General features: G+C 36.9%; 1 protein-coding gene across 1 annotated transcript in view; it reads right to left on the reverse strand.

Annotated features, from left to right (window-relative positions):
• Window positions 1–19,418, reverse strand: part of SMC3 (structural maintenance of chromosomes 3) — a 32,317-nt gene extending 12,899 nt beyond the window's left edge. The window contains exons 1-15 of the mRNA XM_004313921.4: window positions 19,284–19,418; window positions 18,225–18,300; window positions 12,923–12,961; window positions 11,351–11,418; window positions 9,399–9,470; window positions 8,943–9,022; window positions 8,592–8,670; window positions 7,068–7,185; window positions 5,925–6,100; window positions 5,274–5,354; window positions 4,881–5,045; window positions 4,434–4,555; window positions 2,740–2,953; window positions 316–419; window positions 39–138 (exon numbers count right to left, since the gene is read on the reverse strand). Coding sequence (XP_004313969.1) covers window positions 39–138; window positions 316–419; window positions 2,740–2,953; window positions 4,434–4,555; window positions 4,881–5,045; window positions 5,274–5,354; window positions 5,925–6,100; window positions 7,068–7,185; window positions 8,592–8,670; window positions 8,943–9,022; window positions 9,399–9,470; window positions 11,351–11,418; window positions 12,923–12,961; window positions 18,225–18,300; window positions 19,284–19,298 — 1,509 coding nt within the window. The 5' untranslated portion in view covers window positions 19,299–19,418. The remainder of the gene's footprint in view (window positions 1–38; window positions 139–315; window positions 420–2,739; window positions 2,954–4,433; window positions 4,556–4,880; window positions 5,046–5,273; window positions 5,355–5,924; window positions 6,101–7,067; window positions 7,186–8,591; window positions 8,671–8,942; window positions 9,023–9,398; window positions 9,471–11,350; window positions 11,419–12,922; window positions 12,962–18,224; window positions 18,301–19,283) is intronic.
• Window positions 19,419–23,605: the final 4,187 nt, after the last annotated feature.

Below are 23,605 nucleotides of genomic sequence, written 5' to 3' on the forward strand. Positions count from 1 at the left end.
TGACAATGCAAACTGAGGTAATGAAAGAACCTGCCCACCTTTCCTGTTGCAGCTCTAAGAAGTTGCTGTTTCTTTTCAAGATCTTCTCTTTTAGCAGCAAGTGCTTGCTGTTCTGCATTCTCCTCTCTCCACAAGTAACTAATCAATAAAAATTAGACTGTCTTTAATTCTAAAAATATTAATATTCTAATAGTATACAAATTTGAATAAATACTGAAATTAAACTTCAATAGTTAATTTATAACTTAAAGACTGTTTAACAGCCAGTAATCACATTACTCAAAAATATTAAGACATATTTTAGGCTATACTAACTTTCTTTCACTTTGTAATTCATCTTTCTTATTTTTTACTTCATAGTATTTTCTGTCCAGTTCTTCAACTCGAGCTTTGACTTCATTAAGATCCTGATCCAGTTTCTATGGAAATAAAAATAATTCAAATTTAAAATCCAATTCCATACAAACAAATCCATAGTGACAGAAAGCAGATCAGTTGTTACCAGCGGATGGAAGGGGAGGACAGGAAAGGAGGGAGGGAGGAATTACCAAGGGGTATGGGAAACATTTTGGGGTGATGAACAGGCTTGTTATATTAATTGTGGTGATGGTTTAACAGGCATACACATATATCAAAACAATTAATTTGTTCATTAATGTCCTTACTACTTCTATAATACACACCCTAGAATTTTAAAAGAAAAAATACATTAATAAATTCTCAAAACACTGCAGTGCATACTTTTCATACTTCCCCCTCTAAACACACACTAGAACATAAGAGATGTAGGAACAGACTAAGAAGCGAAAAGGCTGTTTTGTACAATTAATTAGCACTGTAAAATCATCTCTACCCATTATAAAGCACAGAGTTCACCCTCACAAGTGGTCATTTTGATACACGTAAGTGTGGCTGAAATACTGAAAAATAACTTCAAGCTTGAGAAAGAAATGAATAAAACCTCTCACTGGAAAATCTTGGTTTATCACTAAACTTTTTCAAAAGGGCATCTGTTGAGGTCGATATTTCCATGAACTCAAGACAAAATGCCTTTTCTTTATTTCAAGACAGAACTGTAGCTATTGCAGCTGAAACTATACTAACAAATTCGCAAATAACTGACTACCTCAATCAACCTGTGTTTTCCATCCCCTCCGTAAAATATCCTGAACAAAGCCCAAAGTACACTGGACTCTCAAGGCCAGTAGGCTGTCTATTATTCCTGGTCACTTTTCCTACCAGTTGAGCTGTTTATGGTTACAGAGTCAGTTCTGTTTGCTTCCTACTATGTTTTTGTTTTGGGGTAACTGATTACATTAAATATTAGATAAACTGATGATATGAGTACAAGGAAGAGTTGTTTCTTTAAAAAAATTGATTTAGTTTTGGACAAACTCAAAGGTGAGTCACTAAAAATTGGATTAAATGGGCAAATCAACTCTAAAAGACTAGGGAAAATAATTATTTAATATATAATACATAAGTTAATAGATACTGTGCACTTTATATCAGTAATTCAAAATGTCAAGTCGCAAAGTCAAAAAGACTGAGGAACTGATCCAGATTAAAGGAGATAACAGAAACATGACAACTAAATGCGATATATGATCTTATACTGAAACCCGAATTCTGTTCTCATCCAACTTCAAGGAGAACTGTATTTACATGTGTGGTCCATAACATGAAAGTCCCCTAGGAACTCCAATCACTACTCATATTCATAAGAAATACCTTGGGCTCTACATCAAAAGGCTGGTACACACTCTGCTGGAGGAGGTTGATAAGGAGGCTATACATGTGTGGGGGCAGGGGGCATATGAGAAATCTCTATACCTTCCTCTCAATTTTGCTGTGAACCCAAAGCTACTCTTAAAAAAAAAGTCTAAAAAATAAAGATTGGTACATACGCATATATTTATCTATTTAAAATTAAATACTTATAAATATGTACATTTATATATGTGTAAAAAATACATATAAATATTATACATAAAATATACATAAGTATACACATTTAAGATTTTATGCTTTTAGTGGCTTTTTTTGATAAACCAACCATACCAACTGGTACAGATCTCATGGGGTAAGAAGGTTCCTTCTGGGCATGTATATATATATTCTCCTCACCCTACACCTGTCCTACACACTCCCTTCTCATCACTTCCAATCATCTATATATATCCACACATATCACTTAAAGAATTTTTCTCCCTTTCTAATTTTAAATAATGTAAGATCTTTCTTGTTCTGAAAGTAATGATTTTATCTTCTACTTCACTTTTTAAGAAAATGCTAACTAAACATGCATAGTAAATGTTTAATTCATTTAGAAAATGTTATAAAATCACCAATGCTTTAACAAAATATATATACATTCTGCAGTAAGTTATTACATTGACAGAAAATTACATTAGAATATAAAAATGGAAAAATTTTAAGTTACTATAAAGTCATGTTTTAGTTAAGGGTAGAGTTCAGGTACATATTACCAAGTCATAAAAATATGTTTTAAAATACATTCAATCTATACGGACACTCACTGACATGTAAGAACTCTTCTTCGAAAAAGAGAACTACCATATGTATCATATTACATTGTGCTGGTCTTGCCTAATTAAGTATCTGGTCTTGTATATTTTAAGATAAAACATTTACAAATAAAACTTAAAGAAATAGATGAAACTGCACATGTTCACACTCTTCTGAAAGATTTCACAAAGCAGCTATGAAAGTTCTTACATTATACTGCTCCAGATTTTTCTCTTTATTTGCCTCAGTGTCCTCCAAATCCTTATGTATAGCAGCAATCTGTCTTTTCTTGTCATTAATAGCCTGATCTAAAGACTTGAGTTCCTTTTTAATCCACTTATCCCTTTCTTCTTTTGAGGTAAACTGGCTTCCTCGACCCTGCTTTGCATAAAGATCCGTTCTTTCCTGCGTAGCTTGGGCCAATCTACACAAGATAGAAGAGAATGGTTTGAAAAGGACAACAGGAAATAACCAAGTTTAATTGCAATAGATACCTCAAGAGTACACAGAGACAATAACCATTTCTATAATTCCATAAAAGAAGGAATTAAAGGGAATTCCCTGGCAATCCAGTGGTTGGGACTTTGCTCTCTCACTGCTGAGGGCCTGGGTTTTATACCTGGTCTGGGAATTAAGATCCCACAAGCCGCATGGTGTGGTAAAAAAAAGAAAAAAGAAAAAAAAAAAAGAAGGAATTAAGTATAAAAAGCAACTGTTATCTAATGGAGCTCCTGGGACTAGTTCTATATAACATTAATTTAACTGCAAAATCAGTTACAGTCAGGTAAAACAGCCCATCCCCTAAGGATTTAAGGTCATTCCAGGTCTGGGTTAATCAGTAAACCTACACAAATCTAGTACCCCATATCTCAGGAATTTTCAAAATAGCTCCAACTATATTTAACTATTTGAACATTTTCAACTCCTTACAATAAAAGACACTATAACGATTAAAAGGCAAGAGAAAACACTTACAACATACAGAACAAATATTAATGCCCAGATAACATAAAACAACCCTATAAAACATCAGAAAAAAAATCAGAAAAAAGGGGCTTCCCTGGTGGCACAGTGGTTAAGAATCCGCCTGCCAATGCAGGGGACACGGGTTCGAGCTCTGGTCTGGGAAGATCCCACATGCCACAGAGCAACTAAGCCCATGCACCAGAACTAGTGAGCCTGTGCTCTAGAGCCCATGAGCCACAACTACTGAGCCCACGCGCCTAGAGCCCGTGCTCCACAACGAGAGAAGCCACTGCAATGAGAAGCCCGCGCACTGCAACGAAGAGTAGCCCCCGTTCGCCACAACTAGAGAAAGCCCGCGCAGAGCAACAAAGACGCAACATAGCCAAAAATAAGTAGGATAAAATAAATTATTTTAAAAAGCCGACCAAAAAAATCAGAAAAAAATGGACACAAGATATCAACAGGCAATTCATTAAAATGAACATAAGTGGCATAAAAACATGATAATGTACTAAATTGTGAAATCAGCAAACGTTGGCAAGTCCAATCTACGGATAGATATTAAAATGTCTAGATGTTAAAACGACATAAAGTGGGAGAATGAACACACAGCAGGATACAATTTGGGTAAAAAAAGAACAATCATCATGCATGTTTTTAAATGCCCAACATTTAGCTATGTTATCTTGGGCAAGTTATTGAACACCCCCAGAGCCTCAAGTTTGTCAAATTTACAGTGGTGATACTGTGGATCTCCTAGGGCTTTTGAATAGGCAATAAGCATACAATAATGCTTGGCCGACACTGCCTATTACTTTGAAATGGACATTTAACTTTTGCCCTTATTTACTGTACCTTCTTAACCCATAACTACTTAATAAGGTTCTATAGAGGAACAATGTAGAAAATTAGAATTGTTGGTGAAAAAAATCCCAGACCTAGCAATTCCTCGCTCTTCTTTTTCTTTTACACTGTTGAATTTAGGTTCTGTTTCTGCCAGTTCTTTCTGCTTTTCTTCTATTTTTTCAAGCAGCTTCTGCCTTTCTTTTAATAAGCGTTTCTGTAAATGAAGATAAGTAAAAATGCAATCTATTTAAAAACTGTTGTTTAATTTATAAGTCTAGCATAAAATATTTTCTCATGAAAAAAATGCATGAGACTGATCACGCAACACAAAACTAATTTTTAAACTGATCCTGCAACACAAAACTAACTTTTAAATGTAAGTAACAAAGATAGTACTCAGTTGCAACTTGAATGCAAATTATTTTAATGTGCCAAATCTTTTACAAAAATTCAAGCACCCGTGCCACAGAAAGGACTGTCCTCTGCAGTTCCCACTCACCTGAACATTTATATCTTTCATTTTTAGCACTTTAACTCACCCTCTGTTCACTATTGCCTGCCAATTCATCTTGTAAATCCTTGGCTTTAAGCTCCAACTTAGTCCTCTGCTTAATTTGTTCTTGTCTTTCAGCACTGAGCTGCTCCTTTTCTTCTTTCATAGCTGAAATTTTTGTTTTCAGTTCTCTAACTTGGCGCTCAATATCCTACTCAAAAAGTATCAAATAGAAACAAGTTAGACAACTAGAAATACAACAGCAAAATCAGGACACCACTGATTTGTCTCTTCTTTTTCTTTCATTTAAACTTTCAGTACTACTGTCTTTCCAATACTCAATCTCGGTGACATCCCACTTGAAGTTACCATTCTATAATTCTGGTACAAAAAGTTTACTGTGGTCAAAAATGTGACTAAACCTGGTTTATAACCTTACCTCCATTTTATCTCTTGCATCCTGCTGGGCGTCTCTTAATTGTCTGGATTTTTCTCCACTAGTCTCTCGCTTAGCAGAAAGCTGCGAAAAAAACCAAGCTATGATTTCTAACTCATTTCGAATTTGTTCAGTATTTAAAATTTTAAAATATCTGCTAAATTTTAAAATATCTGAATTTTTTAATATCTGCTAAGTATTTTTAGCAAAATTTTAAAATATCTGTTAAAATAAACATTCACTTAAAAATTTTTTTCCAAAAATAATTGTAGTGGTTTTAAATAGAAAATGCCTGTAGTTTTCAGCATTACCTAAAACAAATTTTTGTACAAAATGTCAGCAATACTAATTACAAATTACACCTTAAAAAGCCAGGGAAAAAATTCATGAAACTTTAAAGGTGGCTTCCTCTCATCCTGGTCTGCCTGACATCACCACCTAATTATATTTCAGATACAACTACAGCAAGGACTATGTGGGTCTAGGCATTTTCCTTGGAGTAAACTGATAGTGTAAATTTGCTGAGTAATGAATTCACTAAGAGGTTTTAAAATTTTGAAGTTTGTGTTTAAAAATCATTGAAAAGTATAAACATAAAATGAGTTTAATATATTCGTAAAAATAAAATTAAACTGAAGTGGCAAAGTATTTTACCTCATCAAGTTTAGCACGAGTCTCGTTAAGTTCCTGATTGTAAATGGTGTATTCCAGGGCTCGTCTCATCTTATCCCACTTCTGATACTGAGCTAGTTCTTCCTTTTCTTCCTCTAAGGTATGTAATCTCTCTTCAATGTATTTTAACAACTCATTGATTTTTTCCCGTTTGCCCTCTTAAAAATAAATGGGAGAGGGGTGAAGGAGTTCAATAAAATTTTTATGTAACATCAATTCTCAAATATACCATGAGTTAAACTTAATCTTAAGAACGTTAGCATTATTTCTTTGATATTATGTGGTAACCAAATCCAAGATGCTAAAATTGCCATTAAAATGCTTTATTATGAAAAGCATCGGAGAATAAACACATGGTGACACTGATTCTTATATTACATGTGGTAAAGGCCTCTGTTTAAACTTCCTTTAAAAGCCAGTGTGCCTTCCCATGACATTAAAAAAAAAAACGTACTTAACATCACTGGTGTCACTGATTCTCAATTCTTACAACAGCATTATCTATAGCTACCATATATTGAATACCAACTATATTCCAATCATGGTGATACTTTGCTCCTCTACTCACCACTACAAACTATAAAAAAGGATTTCACAAGATGGGAAATTATGGACCAGGGAGGTCAAGTCTAAAGTCACAATATCAGGTAATTATTAGTAAGATTTTGAACCCAAAACTGTCTGACTCTAAGCCATGAGAGGGCACAGCACTTGAAAAGCAAAGTAGGGTTTCCATAATAAATGTACTAAGGAAGACTGAAGTTCAAAATTTCATATTTACTTGCTCCTGAACAACTTAAAGCCTAATGCCAACTGATATTCCAGCAATTATTTTTTGAGGAATACATACATTATTATCCTCACTAATAATAAAAAGGACATTAGAGGCACAAAGTAGGTGACCTAGAAAAGCACTATTACCTCACAGTAACAACTCTTTATTCAAAGAGACAAATTATTGGAACTCTCAAACCTTAAACTTCCTGAAACTAATTTTTTCTCCATTCAGTATATAGGCAAATTATCATACAATACACTTTTGAGGATAACTCCTCTCAAGTATCATAACACAATGAAAAAGTAATTCACAACAAAAAGAATAATGTAGAATCATATTTATTTTACCTGTTTCCTTCATTAAAGAGATGCTTTCTTCTTTTCGTTCATCATACACTCTAGTACCAGCTACTTCTCTTAATAGTTTTAGTCTCTGAGAATCTGGTGCTGTTGCCATCTGGTTGATCTAAAAGTTTTAGAAAAATAATTATTTACAGAGCTACAGAATGCTCTTTAAGAGCTCTACCTTGAAAGTTATTCACATGCTAAGCTTTAAGTATGAGTTCACACTGGGAAAATAGCAATGAACAGAAAAGGTCTTGCCCTCGAGGAACCTACTTTCTAGTGGAAAAAAACCAGGAAGTATGCATACCATTACATTATAATTGCTATGCGGAAAAACAAAACAAAATAAGAAAATACAGCATAAAGAGTTGGAGTGACAGTAATGCTCTTGTAAAAGAGGCAGACATAGATCGCTTATATGAAATGACATATAAGCAAAAATTGAAATGATGTAAAGGGACCTACTATGTTGTATGTGTGCAGGGAAGACTCAGATAACGGCTTTCAAATCAGCCTGCTTTTATTTTATTTTTTAAAGTTTTTTTTGATGTGGACAATTTTTAAAGTCTTTATTGAATTTGTTACAATATTGCTTCTGTTTTCTGTTTTGCTTTTTGGCCCCAAGGCATGTGGGATCTTAGCTCCCCAACCAGGGACTGAACCTGCACCTCCTGAGTTGGAAGGCGAAGTCTTAACCATTGGACCGCCAGGGAAGTCCCCAGCCTCCTTTTAAAGAAATTTCTCTTATAAAGACAGTCTTTTCAAACTCTTGCTCTTAAAGTGAAACTCCATATTCTTTCTAATCACTTCTTCTGAATGCTAACTTTCCAACACATACCTAAAAAAGCCTCCAACATGAAATAAGAAGTGGACATTTTAAAAGGATTTTCCCCTAGTTCAATATAGCACAACAGAAAGCTATTAGGACACTGCAGGTATGTTCTAAGAAAAAGAAATTATTTTAGATATATATAGTTAAAACATACGAGGAAACAGTAGAACAATCAGATAAAAAATATAACTCCTAAAAACTATAAAGAATATAAATTGTATTAAGGGAAAATAATATGTAGCACTACGGTAGATTTCTGGTAATTTAAGCATTCTAGCATTTTAACTCTGTGATATACTAACAGAGAGAGTATTAATTTCAGAGAGTAACTTTTTTCAAATGTGATTTTTATAAAGTTTCTACAACATCCTTAAATATGATTGTAACTTCTACAAACCAAAAATGTCTTCCAGTACAGTGCACCTTGGTAAATGATACAGATCACCAAGAAAATAAGATCCACTTAAATAATTCTACTGAAATACTTTTATCCCACTATACAATGGATCTATTTTGTACATAAATTTATGGCCACAGAAAAGGTAATACAAACTTCAGTGCAAAATAAATCAATGAAAACAGAAGACAATAAGGTCTATTTTCACTCCAACTTAACCACTAGAATGAAATCAAACTCATCATTCAATGAATATACTCAAAAAACAAATTCCACTTAAAAAGATACTATTTCTTACCTTTCCTTGTTTAACAATATAATAAGGATTGCTTCGAGAAAAACCAGCACTTTCAAGGAGATTCATCACATCATTTTTCCTGTTGATAAATTAAAAAAAAATTTCAAATACATAACAATTCAACTATAAGCAAAAAGAGTACACTAACTCCTGAGCTAAGGTGCATGAAGGAGTACAGAACAGTCATTTAACCCTTCTGTTCTATCAGCCTCAGAGAATCTTCTGATTCTTATGTTTATGCTCTAAATTGTGATTTGTTGAACATGAGGCAAAAGTACCATATATGAGGCAAGTAAAAGAATACTTTTAGTCTTTTGTATAGAAATTACAAACGTAAAGAAAAATGCTTACGTGACCATTTTCTTGTCTAAGAAATACTGATCCTTTTTGGCACCAATAACTCTTCGAAGTGAAACTTCCTCTTTGTCGATCTAAGAAAAAAAGGAAAAGCCCAAAGTTAAATCTAATAGTAAAAGTGGAAACTTTATAGTTAATAAGGTCATTTCAGAGTCCCTCACCATAGCAATTATTTTGAAACTTCAATCATCTCACTAAAGATATGCCACGAATACTCAATACTATGACAAAGACATTTTTTCACAATGGCTTGCACATTCCCATTTGTTTACCAGAATATTCATTACAACTTTAAGACAAAATTAGTATGTAAGCTGTAGTTATTTTAGTATGAACTAAATTATAAAAGCCTAAGTACAACTATAAATAAGTGTTTCAAAGCATGAAAAAAGTCAGTTGCATCAATAAAATTCTCAATGTTACTACTGAAAAGAAAAAGCAGTTACTCACTGGCAACCGGTTGTCTGAATTGTCAAAAATAATCTCCACAAAAGCAGAAATAACACGAGGTCCTGTACCCTCCTAAAACATGAGAAAAATTAATATGTTGCGTAAGTGGGATTTTCATATTCTTTAAATACATTTAAAGTTTAGTGCATGGTAACAAGCCTGATTCAATGGAGAAAAATTTCTATCAGACTAATATACAGCCCTCTTGCCAAAGCAGCAAACACCGGATTAGGATAATAAAACTCAACCAAACAGCTTCTGATTCTGAATTTTAAAAATGAGAACTATGCAAGAGACGTCAAAGTTAGATTTACATAGGTCTTGTTCTGCATATCACCTCATTAGAGCATAAGACCCCATAGCCACCCAATTTTACCTATTTGCTAAAATATAAAACACTTTGAGGCTTCTCTCTTATAGATTCACCTTAATGCTAGAAAGGAGCCCTAACAAGTCACATGATAAAAACTGTCTTTTTAAACATTTGAGATATTCTATATAGTTTTAAATCTGCTATGAAAACATATGCATTTAACATATGGGTCACATTCAGACCGATTGTGACCCAACTACTTACATACCAAGCCCAGATAATTTCTAGACTGTGAAAACTGCTATTATGTAGTAGTTCAATACAATGAAGAATGATACCTAAAGAAATTATTCTTTTAATGCTAATCTGAGAAACCTAAAGAGAGATTTTTCTATAGGGAATCAATCCTGATTACTGGACTAAAAATTCAAATGTAAGAGGTGGGGGAGGGAATTTCCTGGCAGTCCAGTGGTTAGCACTTGGTACTTTCACTACATGGCCCTGGTTCAATCCTTGGTTGGGGAACTAAGATCCTGCAAGCCACACAGCGCAGCCAAAAAAAGAGTGAGGCAGAGAAAAATATAATGGTCAGAAAAAGAACTTTAAGTCTGAGAGATACTGTGGAGATATATTGAAGAATCTCGCTTTCTGGTCTTAAAATTAATTATAAGCCATATTTAAACAAGACAGGGACTTCTCTGTGGTCCAGTAGCTAAGGCTCTGCGCTCCCAGTGCAGGGGGCCCAGGTTCGATACATGGTCAGGGAACTAGATCCCGCGTGCTGCAATGAAGATCCTGCATGCCGCAACAAGACCCAGTGTAAGTAAGTACATAAGTACGTAAGTAAATAAATAAAGTTACATCATTTTATCATAGCCTTTTATACTTTATCCTAAAATTAGTTTATTATTCATAATTATCTAAAGAAAAATTCTAACAATTTTCATTACTATATACTGTCTTTCATATTGGATGTTACCGTTGTTACCAAATGATGTTACCATTTAAGTATAAATATGGCTAAAAGTAACTTTATGTTGTTTAGTTTGTAATGGTTGCTTTTCTATGCTCCCAATTAACTTATTTATTTATTTACTATTTATGTAGGCTACACTGGGTCTTGGTTGTGGCGCATGGGCTCTAGAGTGCGCGGGCTCAGTTGCTGCAGCACGCAGGCTTAGCTGCAGTATGTGGGATCTCAGTTCCCTGAGCAGGGATCAAACCTGGGCCCCCTTCACTGGGAGTACGGAGTCTTAACCACTGGACCACCAGGGAAGTCCCCACAATTAACTTCTGATTCTGAGTCTCAAAGTTTCTAATCCCCAACCTAACTTTCTTCTTTCTCAGCAAACCTGCTTCCAGACCGTTACCAGGCCATACTCCTAATAAAGAATTTATATTTATATGGAAGGCATATCCATCCATAGGGAACTCGCACAATTTTCCTACCATTATATAAAATTTAAGCCTTTATCCTGCATTAATATAGTAAGCTAAATTTCACAGCAGAACAACATACATAAGAGACACACTGTGTCATGTTCACAAAGGATCTGAAACTTGAAAAAATAATTTTGTTTACCAGAATTGACAATGTATTTTTAGAAGTATTTAATATCCATAAAGCAGTCTCACTCACATGTAACAAAGCCAATCTCTGTTCCGGACGAAGATGGCTAAACTCATCACTGAGAACAAACTGAATTGCTAGAAATACAAAAACAACTATTAGTAGGATCTAAAAAAGGATTTATGCCTTAGTTGTAATTTCCCATACCTTCACAGAATACAGTATATCAGGTAATGAACAATGCAGATAAAGTAGATTACCTGTTTTATATAGACAAAAGGAATGCAGAAAATTTGCCTGTACTTCAGACTAATCAGCTAGGAAATGATGATATTAGAAAAACATTAAGTTTTCGCTGAAATATTTAAGGTAAGAAAATAAAAACACTGAAATACACGAACAGACTAGAACTAAGGTGTACCTCTTGATCAAAGTATACATGGTTAGGTTTCAAGCTATAGTTGCTTTTATCCAGTAGATATAAATAATATAAATTAAAATATTTAACAAAATAGGATATATTCCTATAATATCCTTAATTGCATACTTTTTCAAAATAAATAGCACTAAGTAGGAAATGTTTCAGATTTCCACTTTCTACTGCAGTACTTACTTACCCTTTGTCTTCTGTAAGGAGCCATTCCTGCTTCCATAGGATGCCTAACTGGACCACCCTCTCCTAGAAATGGAACTCTTTACTCAACTGTTCTATTCCCAGTCCACCCAAGAGAGCTTTGACACTCTAAAAGAGGGAGTATGTATATATGAATGTGTATGCTGGGGGTGGAGGTGGGGATTGGTTTTCTTTTATAATCACCTTGGAGGGGACAGGTTCAAACTGCCCTCATCCCCCCTGGAGATCAGGAAATATTAATACTTCCACTCCAATCCTACTCTTCTCACCATCCCCAAATTACAACCACTGATGGGGTAAAGAGTACCCTTTAGCTTTGTAAGTAAACAAGGGATAGAACCTTTGCTATTACTACACCCTCCTTTTCCTCAAGCACTACTAAGAGGTTCAAAATTTTTTCAATCTACTCCTTGTACAGTCCAAATCTGTTAAAATATTTTTTCTCCCCAAAGAATTTAACAGAGGCATTACTATGCTTAAACGCATTTTATATTTAGAGATAGTTTTCAAAGTTCTACTTACAATCTTCTGACAACAACTGTCTTTGTTGAGTCTAGTTTTTTACACCTCTCCATCTTTTATTAAAATAATTGATTTAGATGAAACAGATAAGCCATTTTCCATAACAATGTTAACTATTCTACTGCACTTACATTCTTTGAATCTCTCTCTCTCTGCATTTACAACATTTATATACAGCACTGAAGTTTAGAAAGCACTTCCATACATATTATCTCATTTGATTCTCACAACCCATCTAAGGTAGGCAGGGCAAATATCTCTGTTTTTAAACTGAAAGAGTACTTTGAGAAGTTAACTGTTTTGCCCAGTCTCACATGGCTAATCACTAGAGTAGAGCTCAGATTCTTATACTCTAAATCCTCTACATTAAATTGCAACCTCATTTGAAGAAGTATTTCTTGTGTTTCATGCAGACATAACCTCAGATAAACTACCATAAGATACCTAGGTCTTACTATGTTTAGAATTCAAAAAACAATACCTACCATAAAAAAAGTTACTTTTTCCAGATCCATTTCTGCCCACTACAAAATCAAAAAGTCCATGTTATTTTGTATAAAAAACAATAAAACTTTACAGAAAGTATTCAAAAAATATAAAATCCAATTTTCTAACATAACATCTTAAAAACTGAAATTAAGTACAACAGAACAGTGAACAACAAATCAATAAACAAAACAGCTTTAATTACCAGATGAGTGCAATTTTTGCATAGTCTTCAGATAATTTTTTTCTTAAAGGAATTTATTTCATTGTTTATTTTTTTGCTCTTTCCCAATACTTTAAAATTAACAGGAATAACTAAATATACTACCTGGTTTTCATGATTTATAATCATTACAATGGACATGTAATTCTATTTAATTGTATATAATAAAATATTTTTAACAATTTAAAGATTCACATAATGCTAAAAATTTTAAATACTTAAACAATCATTTAAAATTTTCAAACCATTTCCATGTTAAACAGTTTCTGATCAGTCCTATACATCATGTATAGTTCTTAGAATCACAAAAATATAGACAACTATGAGGCACTTTTTTTTACTACCTGAGTTCAGAAATAAGCAATTCTATACATAAAAGGATATCAAATATTTTAGATTTAATGAATTCATTTGAACTTCTTTTGTTTAACAAAATTTTCATTGTTAAGAGTCATGAATAACTATGCCACTCTCTCTCACAATCTTGACCAATATCCTGAACAAATTAGCCCCAAAGTCATCACCTTTAATCCAAGATAAATTCTAGAAATCAGAAAGTAATGAAGTGCTTTAAAAAAAAAAAAAAAAGGCATATAACAGACACAGAGGCCAGCCTGAAGGGGGTTTCTATTAGCTAAATCTAGGACAATTTGAGCACCAAAATAATTAGATGAATTATAAATTAGTGCTGGGGCAGTGGTGGGTGGGAATAATCCATGAGTCCATACTGATAATAAAAAGATAAATATATAGCTAAGGAGTGAAGATGTTTGATTACAGTAGAATACCAAGTGGTAAATGTGAAAGGAGTGCTGGAAATGGAACATCATCATTCTGCAACCATCAGAATAAAGGCAAGAATTATCAATGAATGCTAAATCTAAGGGGGAATTTTGATAAGGAGCACAATATGTGCATAGTCCAAAAGTCTCTCCCCATCTCCATATTAGTTGCAAGGGAGAAAACACTAACTATACAGTGGAAAAATTGGACAGAATCTCTACTCAGTGATCAAAATTATCATCATCAATAAGAAGTAGATGGATATCATGTGCCTCCAGGTGGAATACCCTGAAAAGGACACACCATTTATGTAATATTTTTCAAAAATAACATTGTAAAAGACAAAGGAAGGCTGTGGAAATTATCCAGATTAAATGAGACTAAAGAGGCATGACAACTAAATGCAACGCCTGATCCTAAATTAAATCCTGTACTAGAGGGGGAAAAATGCTACAAAGAAAATTTCTGGGTCAGCCAACATAGCTAGAAAATAAAATAACATTATTGTATTGATGTTAAATTTACTGACATTGATAGTTACACTGTGATTATATAAGTAATATCCCTATTCTTAGAAAGTACACATTGAAGTCACAGGTAAAGAACCATGATGTACATAACTTACTCTAAGGAAAAATAAGTGTGAGAGCAAGTGCAAATGATAAAGCAAGTGGGGAAATGTTAACAGTAGATTTGGGGGACTTCCCTGGTGGTACAGTGGTTAAGAATTTGCCTTCCAATGCAGGAGACATGGGTTCGAGCCCTGGTCTGGGAAGATCCCACATGCCGCGGAGCAACTAAGCTTGTGCGCCACAAGTACTGAAGCCCGCGCGCCTAGAGCCCGTGCCCCACAACAAGAGAAGCCACTGCAGTGAGAAGCCAGCGCACCACAACGAAGAGTAGCCCCCGCTCACAGCAACTAGAGAAAAAGCCCATGCGTAGCAACGAAGACCCAATGCAGCCAAAAATAAATACATTAATTAAAAAAAAACCCAAAACAGTAGATTTGGGTAAAGGATACACAAGTAGTGTCTCTGTACTGTTTTTATTTATGCAACTTTTCTGTAAATTTGAAATTATCACTAAATAAAAGTTTTAAAAGGTAATTTATCATTAAAAAATTACAGAAATAGTTCAAACCATAATCCATTCATAAATAACTGAAAAATTTATAATTTCCCTAAGAATTACTCCTACCCACACAGTGGAATGCTACATAGCAATTTTAAGGATGTTGAATACTTAATGATAGGGAAAGATATTTCAGTTTATTCTGAAGGAGAAAAAAATAGATTACCAAAAGATTACTACAAACCAATTTTTATTTAAAAAGGCGTACTTATATATATGTACACAAAAACTGAAGGGGTATTGAGATAGACCCAGTTTATGTGTGTCCCCAGATTCACCTGCCCTAACCCAGGCCTTGGCTGCCTGTCAATAGAAAGGCTAGTCTCCCAACAGCTCAGGTTGTTTCTGCCTACCCTGGGGGTGCATTCAGATCTGTGAAAACCCAAAGGAGGTTGCAGTTCCCCAACCACTCCAGGGGAGTTAGTCCCCAGAGTAACACAATCCAAAAGCACAGTGTGGGGGGGGGGGGGGAATCAATGCCCTATGCGGTAAACTTTGACCAAAGAGAGACAGAAGCTAGCACATAAAACCTTCTCCATACCTCTCCCACCTGAGCTTTCCAAGGTGTGGTGGGTTTACAAAGTCTGTAAGTTATCCAATGTGACGGCAAACCAGGTGTATCTTCTTTATAAAGCTATGACCACTACCCCCCACAACCCCTTGCCCTCAGACTGCTCCCTCCTAATTAAAGCCTTAGCAGCTAAGCAGGCCTCGGGCTCTGTTTTCCAGGAAACCACAAGCTAGCTCTGGGGAGGATAACAGTTTAAATTTTTTCCTTTTAGCTTTTATGCTCTTTATGTTCTATAACTTCACGTATATTTCTTTTGTTAGAAGGCCAGGAAAAAGGTAAACTTAAAAAGGTTTATGGTTCTTGCACTTAAACATCAAACATTCAAGTATCAGCACATGAGGTATCTGCCTTCAAATCTTGTGTTTTTTTAAGGGTCAAAATCATTAAACAATCAAAGTGGTAAGCTTTCAAAAGACATTTTTAGGAACAATCTCACTGTATACTATTTTTGGTCTTTCTTATATGATTAAGGGACCTATTTTTAAAATATGTTAAACAAAGTCATATTATGTTTTTTCAGTTAAAACGAAAGAACATTTAGATAATGTCCTTTCTAACTGTGACTATTAACAATCTTAATGTTGCAACCAAAGTAGTAAAACAGCTGTCTGATAATAGCTAAAACAAAAATACTTGATAGGCCCTAAGGATATAATTTAATCATTCTAAGTAATAATGGCCATCATTTTACAGTTCATTTATAAAATTACAGTCAGTCCTCCAAATCCCAAATCCCTGTGCTTCACACCTGGGGATTTAACCAACTGCGGATTGAAAATATTCCGGGTGGGGGCGGTAGGGGAACTTTCCAGAAAGTTCCAAAAAGCAAAACTGGAATTTGCCACAAGCTGGCAACTATTTACACAGCAGGTATATTGTATTTACAACTATTTACATAGCATTTACATTGTATTATAAGTAATCTAGAGATATGCTTAGGTTATATGCAAAAACACTAAGATTTTATAACAAGTTTTATACAAGCATTCAGGATACCAAGGGACAACTGTACACAACTGACATATTAAGATATTTATCCACTTTTAATTTGTAAGTTAAGGAAATAATATAAATCTAGTGATTATTCATTTTTCTCCATTTCTAAAGATTTTTTTATTGACGAAAATCAGAAGGCACATATAATCAAAATGTTTTACTAAAGTAAAACTCTAGTTTTTACTAAAGTAAAACTCTAGTACAATCAAGTTACCCTTATGGCACACCAATTCAATGAATGATTCTCCAGTAGGCAAGGCAGAGGGAAAAGTATGTTTTCTTTATTCCCAACTACAAAGTTGCAATTGATGTACCAAGGGCAGGTGTTTTCCTTGCCCTCAATTTTTAAATTGTATTATATATTCATTTATTTCAAAATAAAGTATGATTCTCCAAGTTTCTCTGGGAACATCAGTATTCATTGTTCACTCTTTGCTGATTTCTCTACGAATCTCACCTCACCCATGCTATGGACTGAATTGTGTCCCCTCCCCACCCAATTCATATGCTGAAGCCCTAACCCCCCTATGTGAAGCTTTTTGGAGAAGGGGGTCTTTGGAAGGTAATTAATGTGAGGTTAGGAGTGTGGGGCCTTTAGGGTGGGATCAGTGCTCTTGTAAGAGGGTGAGGGAGAGGCTCTAACAAAGAAGGTCCTGTGAGCATGATGGAGAGGGAGGCCTACAGAGCAGTGAAAAAATAAATCCCTGTCGTTTGAGCCACCTAGTCTACGATATTTTGTTATGGTAGACCAAGCCGACTAGCATGCCAATAAACTCTGTGAGGACACTGTAGCAGAATCTATGTCAATAGCGATCTTTGCTTTTCTAGTGTCTAGAAGCACTCATTTCACCTATCCTTTAAAAACTCAGCAGTGTCAGAAAACACTTTTGCTGTCTGTACGAGCAAAATGGAACCTTATCATCTGAAGAACCTATAGATTAACTATTATATTGAAAGGCAATCACCATTAGCCCCTTGTCCTCACACAACTGCCTTCTCATTTAATCTTCCCAACAGCCCCATGAGATGTATATCATTATTTCCACTTTGCAAATGAGAAAACTAAGCAGCTCAGGAAGTCAAGTTTGAAGAATATATGGCAGAATTGGGATTTTAACCCCATTCTGTTACAATTCAAAGTTTATGCTCTTCCCACCAATCTGTGTAGTCTGTCCTTAGACATTATAATAGGAAATAAAAAAAATCTGAGAACAATCTAATTTGTGAAAAAAGAATGGTCACCTTTGAAATAAGGCAATAATGTCAACTTTAACTAGAAAATGACATACCAAGAAGAGCTGAAACGCTAAATTTAGTGTCATTCACTATAAACTTAAATCTGTCAAAACATACACATACGAGGCTACCAAATAAAAATGATGAATTTATGATTGTCTTATTCAAGTATTTTAACCGTATAAAGGAAGCAATTTCATCAGTGCAGATAAAAAACAGAAAAGTAATTTCATATAGAAAAAAATACACATATATTTATGTAATATTCAGAGACAATTCCTGTCTCCTTAAGCCTAAACACAGGCAGGATTTAAACGGCTGTAGAGGCATAAATCTGATCTAGTAAACCATGAACACTTACCAATAACATTATGTTTTGAACTGAAGGGATCTACAATTGTTTGATCTCTATAACTTCGAAAACCCTGGATAATAACCTAATAAATAAAAGAGAGATTTTTTTCAGAACACACCCCAAAAGAAATCTTCTAAGCTAACATTTTCCTTCTGCACTCCTTCCCGTTCTGGTTTCTCATTTAACACAAGACAGAAAAGCTTCCATGTCCTAGAAGAAAAACTCATTTTGGAAAGTGATTTAAAAAAACTTCTAAACAGCCCGTTTATCAGTAACCATTGCCACTGTTGCTTTTTTAAGAGTTATAATTAGTAACCTGTTAGGGAACTCTCAAAACCAAGCACCCTGTATACGGTTCGTTGGAACGCTAACCCTTAGAGGGCCGTCTAAAAGTCTATCGAGTATGCAGACCGGCCCAGCTTTCCTGGGAGCCCCTGTCAGTAACACACTCGGGCCAAAAAGAGCCGCCGTTCCAGGACAGGACTGCCTGGAGTCCAACACCTCCAGCAGAGACACTTCTTGTAAAGAGTGTGAAGGGGCTCATCTGTGGGGTGGACTCCAGCGCGGGAAGGCCATTCTGACAGAAGTAACAACGGAATGAGGCGGCGCTACACATTCAGCAGGAAGGAGGAGCCCCTTCACTTCTCCGGTTAAGTCGGGAGACACCCCAACTTGGGCCTCAGGGGCGTCCCCGGAGCCGGGGAGACCCTCTCTCCACACATCCCACGCAAAAGGCCCACGGGGGGCTAGCCGGTCCCGCAGCACAGGGCCGCTTCTCACCCTCCCGGGAAGGCCCGGCTCCCTCCAAAGGGCCCCGCCCCGCCGACCCCTCCACCCCTCTCCCCGAGAACCCGCCTCCCTCAGGCGAGCGCCCTGCGGGGAGGCCTGGGCTGCAAAGCGGCGCCCCAATTCTCCGCGGCCCCCGCGCTTGCAGGCCGGGGCCTCACCCCTCCCACCCAGTCCCAGTCCAGCCCCGCGCCCACCCTGCGGGGAGAAGCGACACCCCCGCCTCAAGGAGCGGTCCTCACGGGCCCGTGAAGGGTGGGAGGGACGCACAGGCCTCACCTGCTTTATGTACATGGTTCCTCGCCCCGAGCCGGGGAGAAGGCCTCCCGCGAGAGAACCAACAACTCGGCAGCTGGATCAGGTGAGGCGCCTAGGAGACCCCTCCCCCCAAAGCGCCGCTCTCTCCCCTCTAGCCAAACAAAATGGCGGCGCCCAAGGAGGCGGAGTCCCCGCCTCGGACGGAACCACCCTCGCAGCCCCCAAAGAGCGTAGGGGGAATCAAAGTCAGATCTGCTCTTTCTTTTTGGAAGAAGGAGCCCTTCTTCAATGTCTTTAGGTGAATTTCACTTGATTCCTCAATTTTTAGTTGAGTTTTTCCTGATAATTAGTCGGAAGCTTCACTCGGACAAGAGCCTTGATCGTGAGGTTGGCCCGTATTCCCTCCGAGCGTGGAGCCAATGGTTTCGACCACAAGGGGGGAAAGCTTCGGCGCCAAAGCGAAGACTGGGAGGCTAAGGGCCAGTAGCGGTGCGGGTAGGTGCTCACGTGGTCTCGGGCTGTTTGGAAATACGGTGCTGGCGCGCGTCCCCGAACACGGAACGTACTGGACGCGGGTGGGATTCGGTGTGCAGAATCCCTGCTCCTCCACTATTCTCTCTCGCTCTGGGAGCTTTTATAGGTTTAGAATTGCTCCCACTGGGTCTGGACCGCCCAGTCGCAGGACACCCCAAATGGACTTGAGGCTCGAAAATTAGTTTTAATAATGTCATAATTATTAATACCTCGGGCGATTTTTACTGCTCTGCCAACTGCTATAAATCTAGGCGGTTGGACAACTGCAACAAAAAGAGATTTAGGTAAGATGAAAAGCTCCCCTCCCCTCCCTTTTTATAACAGCCTAAAACATACGAAGTGCTAGTGGCAACCCTGGGTGTATCTGATATGTTATCAATCGTAGGGGAAAAACATATTGTTAGAAATTGGATCTCCGGGTCCCCGTAAAATTACCTGCCACTCAGCAGCCACTCAAGTTGGTTGGTCCTCGCCATCCCTCCCGCTGCGGCTGGCAGTTCTAGACCTTAGTCTTTCTAGATTGAACTGTTTCTAGTAGCCTCTTAACTTCATCCCTGTCAGCGCCTCTTAGTGCTGGCAGAATTCTTTATACACCGTTTTAATAGATGAAGGGAGAAGGACACTTCAGGGAAAACAAATGACTTATTTGAAGGTGAAAAGGGGGAGAGAAAGAGCACATAAGGGAAAACAAATGACTTTTAGGAAAGTCAAATGGGCCCTTAGGAGATCAGATGGGAGACCTGCTAGTTTTTGTGACTTTGTTTGGGTGTTACTCAGTGATAAGAGTCAGACTTCTCTGTGAGTTCCCGGAGAGAGGATTTATGACAGTTGAGTTACTTTGAGCTCTTTTGGGAGGCAGATAAGAGATTTCAGGAACTCAAGTACTTTAAGCTCAAAATAATTTTTATGCCACAGTAGTGGATTCTGGAGCCCTTCAAGAGGGTATTCAGAGTATACTTGCCACTTCCTCCCTCCCAGGTCTGAGGAACATGGTGTCAGTATAGTGGACCAGCATGATAATCTGCTCAATGATGAGAGAATTAAGCACTCTAGGCTATATTATGACGGAGAGCAAAGAAGTAATGTGCCCTTGAATGTGAATTGCTGCAGGCACCGTGGGAGTGCTCCACTCCTTCCAGATGAAGATGAAAAAGAATACATTTTGCCGGATAATAACTGCCAGTCTGTGTTGATCTCTTCTAGTAAGGACTCTACCTCCAGCCCTGCAGCTGAGTTACTTCTCGCTTAAGTTCTGTTAGTCCACTGTCTGTCAGGATCAATCTGGTTTTTGCAAGGACCTAACGGGTGAATTAAATGGAGATTTAATGGGGACCACCCCCCTCATCCTTTAAACCTTTGAGAGTGGCACTCATTTCCACCATTCTGTCCAAGATGTGGTACTGCTTCTAATTTATTATCTTGGCTGGCCTTAAGGCAGTTTTAGGGAGTCTGACTTTTAGATGAAAACATGGGAGTAAATCTTTGTGACTATGGATTAGGCAATGGTTTCTTAAATATGATACTAAAAGTACAGTGATGAAAGAAAAAAATATATACTTTATCAAAACTTTTGTGCCTCAAAAGAATTAAAATGACAAGAAAATGTGAGTTATATATTTGACAAGGGACTTGGATCTGAAATATATAAAGAACTCTTACAATAACTTAGCAACTTAATAAGTTAACAATAAAAAGACAAGTAACTCTGTTTAAAAATGGGCAAAGGGGGCTTCCCTGGTGGCACAGTGGTTGAGAGTCCGCCTGCCGATGCAGGGGACACGGGTTCGGGAAGATCCCACGTGCCGCGGAGCGTCTGGGCCCGTGAGCCATGGCCGCTGGGCCTGCGTGTCCAGAGCCTGTGCTCCGCAACAGGAGAGGCCACAACAGTGAGAGGCCTGCGTACCGCAAAAAAAAAAAAAAAAAAAGGGCAAAGGATTTGAATGCACATTTTCCCAAATGGTCAGTAAACTTATGAAAAGATGCTCACCATCATTAGCCAGTCAGATACCACTTCACACCCACTAGGATAGCTAAAATAAAAAAGACAGACAATAACAGGTGTCAGCTTGGATATGGAGAAATTGGAACCGTCTTATATTATTGCTGCTGGGAATGTAAAATGGTGCAGCCACTTTAGCTATTCCTCAAAAAGTTAGACATAGGATTACTATATGACCCAGCAATGTCATTCCTAGGTATATGCCCAAGAGAAATGAAAACTTCCACACAAAAATTTGTGTATGAATGTCCATAGCAGCATTATTCATAGTAGCTAAAAAGTAGAAATAACCTAGATGTCCATCGACTGATGGATGAGTAAAATGTGCTCTATCCATACAATGAAATATGAGTCAGCAATAAAAAATAATACCAATACATGCTGAAGACTGTACTGCCACATACACTCACTGCTATGGCCCGGGTTCAATCCCTGGTCCAGGAACTCATGTGGCACAGCCAAAAAAACCCCACAAACATGGATGAATCTTGCAAATGTTAAGCTAAGTGGAAGAATCCAGTCACAAAAGAGCACAAATTGTATGATTCCATTTATATGAAAAGTCCAAAATAGACAAATTCATGGACACATAAAATAGATTAGTAGTTGCCTGGGGCTACAGGTTGGGTGGGAAGGTTGGGAAATGGGTTTTGGGGAAGGATTTTGGGAAGGGTTTTCAGAATATTCTAAAATTAGATTGTAATGATGGTTATACAACTTTTTAAACATAGTAAAAACCACTGACAACATTGCAATTCAACTATACTTCAATTAAAAAAATTTAGAAACTGTACACTTTAAACGGGTAAATTTTATTATATGTGAAATATATCCCAATAAAGCTGAAAAAAGAAAAACTAGAAAAATTTTCATTATGGATCTTTAAACCATACCCAGGTCTTCCCTCGTGGCACAGTGGTTAAGAATCCGCCTGCCAGTGCAGGGGAGATGGGTTCGAGCCCTGGTCTGGGAAGATCCCACATGCCACGGAGCAACTAAGCCTGTGTGCCACAACTATTAGGCCTGCGCTCTAGAGCCCGCGAGCCACAACTACTGAACCCACGTGCCACAGCTACTGAAGCCTGCACACCTAGAGCCCGTGCTCAGCAACAAGAGAAGCCACCGCAATGAGAAGCCTGCGCACTGCAACAAAGAGTAGCCCAGCTGGTTGCAACTAGAGAAAGCCCATGCACGACGAAGACCCAACGCAGCCAAAAATAAATAAATTAAATAAATTAATTTTAAAAACCCACACACAACCATACCCAGATTTAGGTCATGTGCAGATTTATATAATGTACAAATTATCTGGGTCATTGTAGACCCATTCCATAAAAGTCACCAGTGATATGTATATATAAAATTATATATGTATATATAATTAAAATACATTATAATTTCAAATATGCTATTGAAATCTCATGTTTATATCATCTTTACTCAAAACTTTAGCTATTTAGGTTAGCGCAGAAATTCAAATTCTGGCTTGGAATCAAATATGCCCTCTTCCAAATTCTCGATTTTGCATTCTGTAATAACTATCACTACAGAGTTAAGCACAAAATTACATTCTTTAACCAATAAGATGATAAAATTTCCAATGTAATTGGTATTTTAAAATGTTCTACAATTTAAAAGTTATTTAATGCAAAATCGCCAAACAGTATAAGGGTTTTTGGTGGGGGGAAGAAGCAACACAATGCAAAAATGAGTTATTTACTAAGAAGAGGGAGGTTTACCTCCTCCCCGCACCTTTTCTAGAACCAGAGTTTTTGCTATAGGCAAGATTTAAAGACCCTAATCTCAGGAC

The sequence above is a fragment of the Tursiops truncatus genome, chromosome 16 (assembly GCF_011762595.2).
Source record: "Tursiops truncatus isolate mTurTru1 chromosome 16, mTurTru1.mat.Y, whole genome shotgun sequence".
NCBI classification, from domain to species: domain Eukaryota; kingdom Metazoa; phylum Chordata; class Mammalia; order Artiodactyla; family Delphinidae; genus Tursiops; species Tursiops truncatus.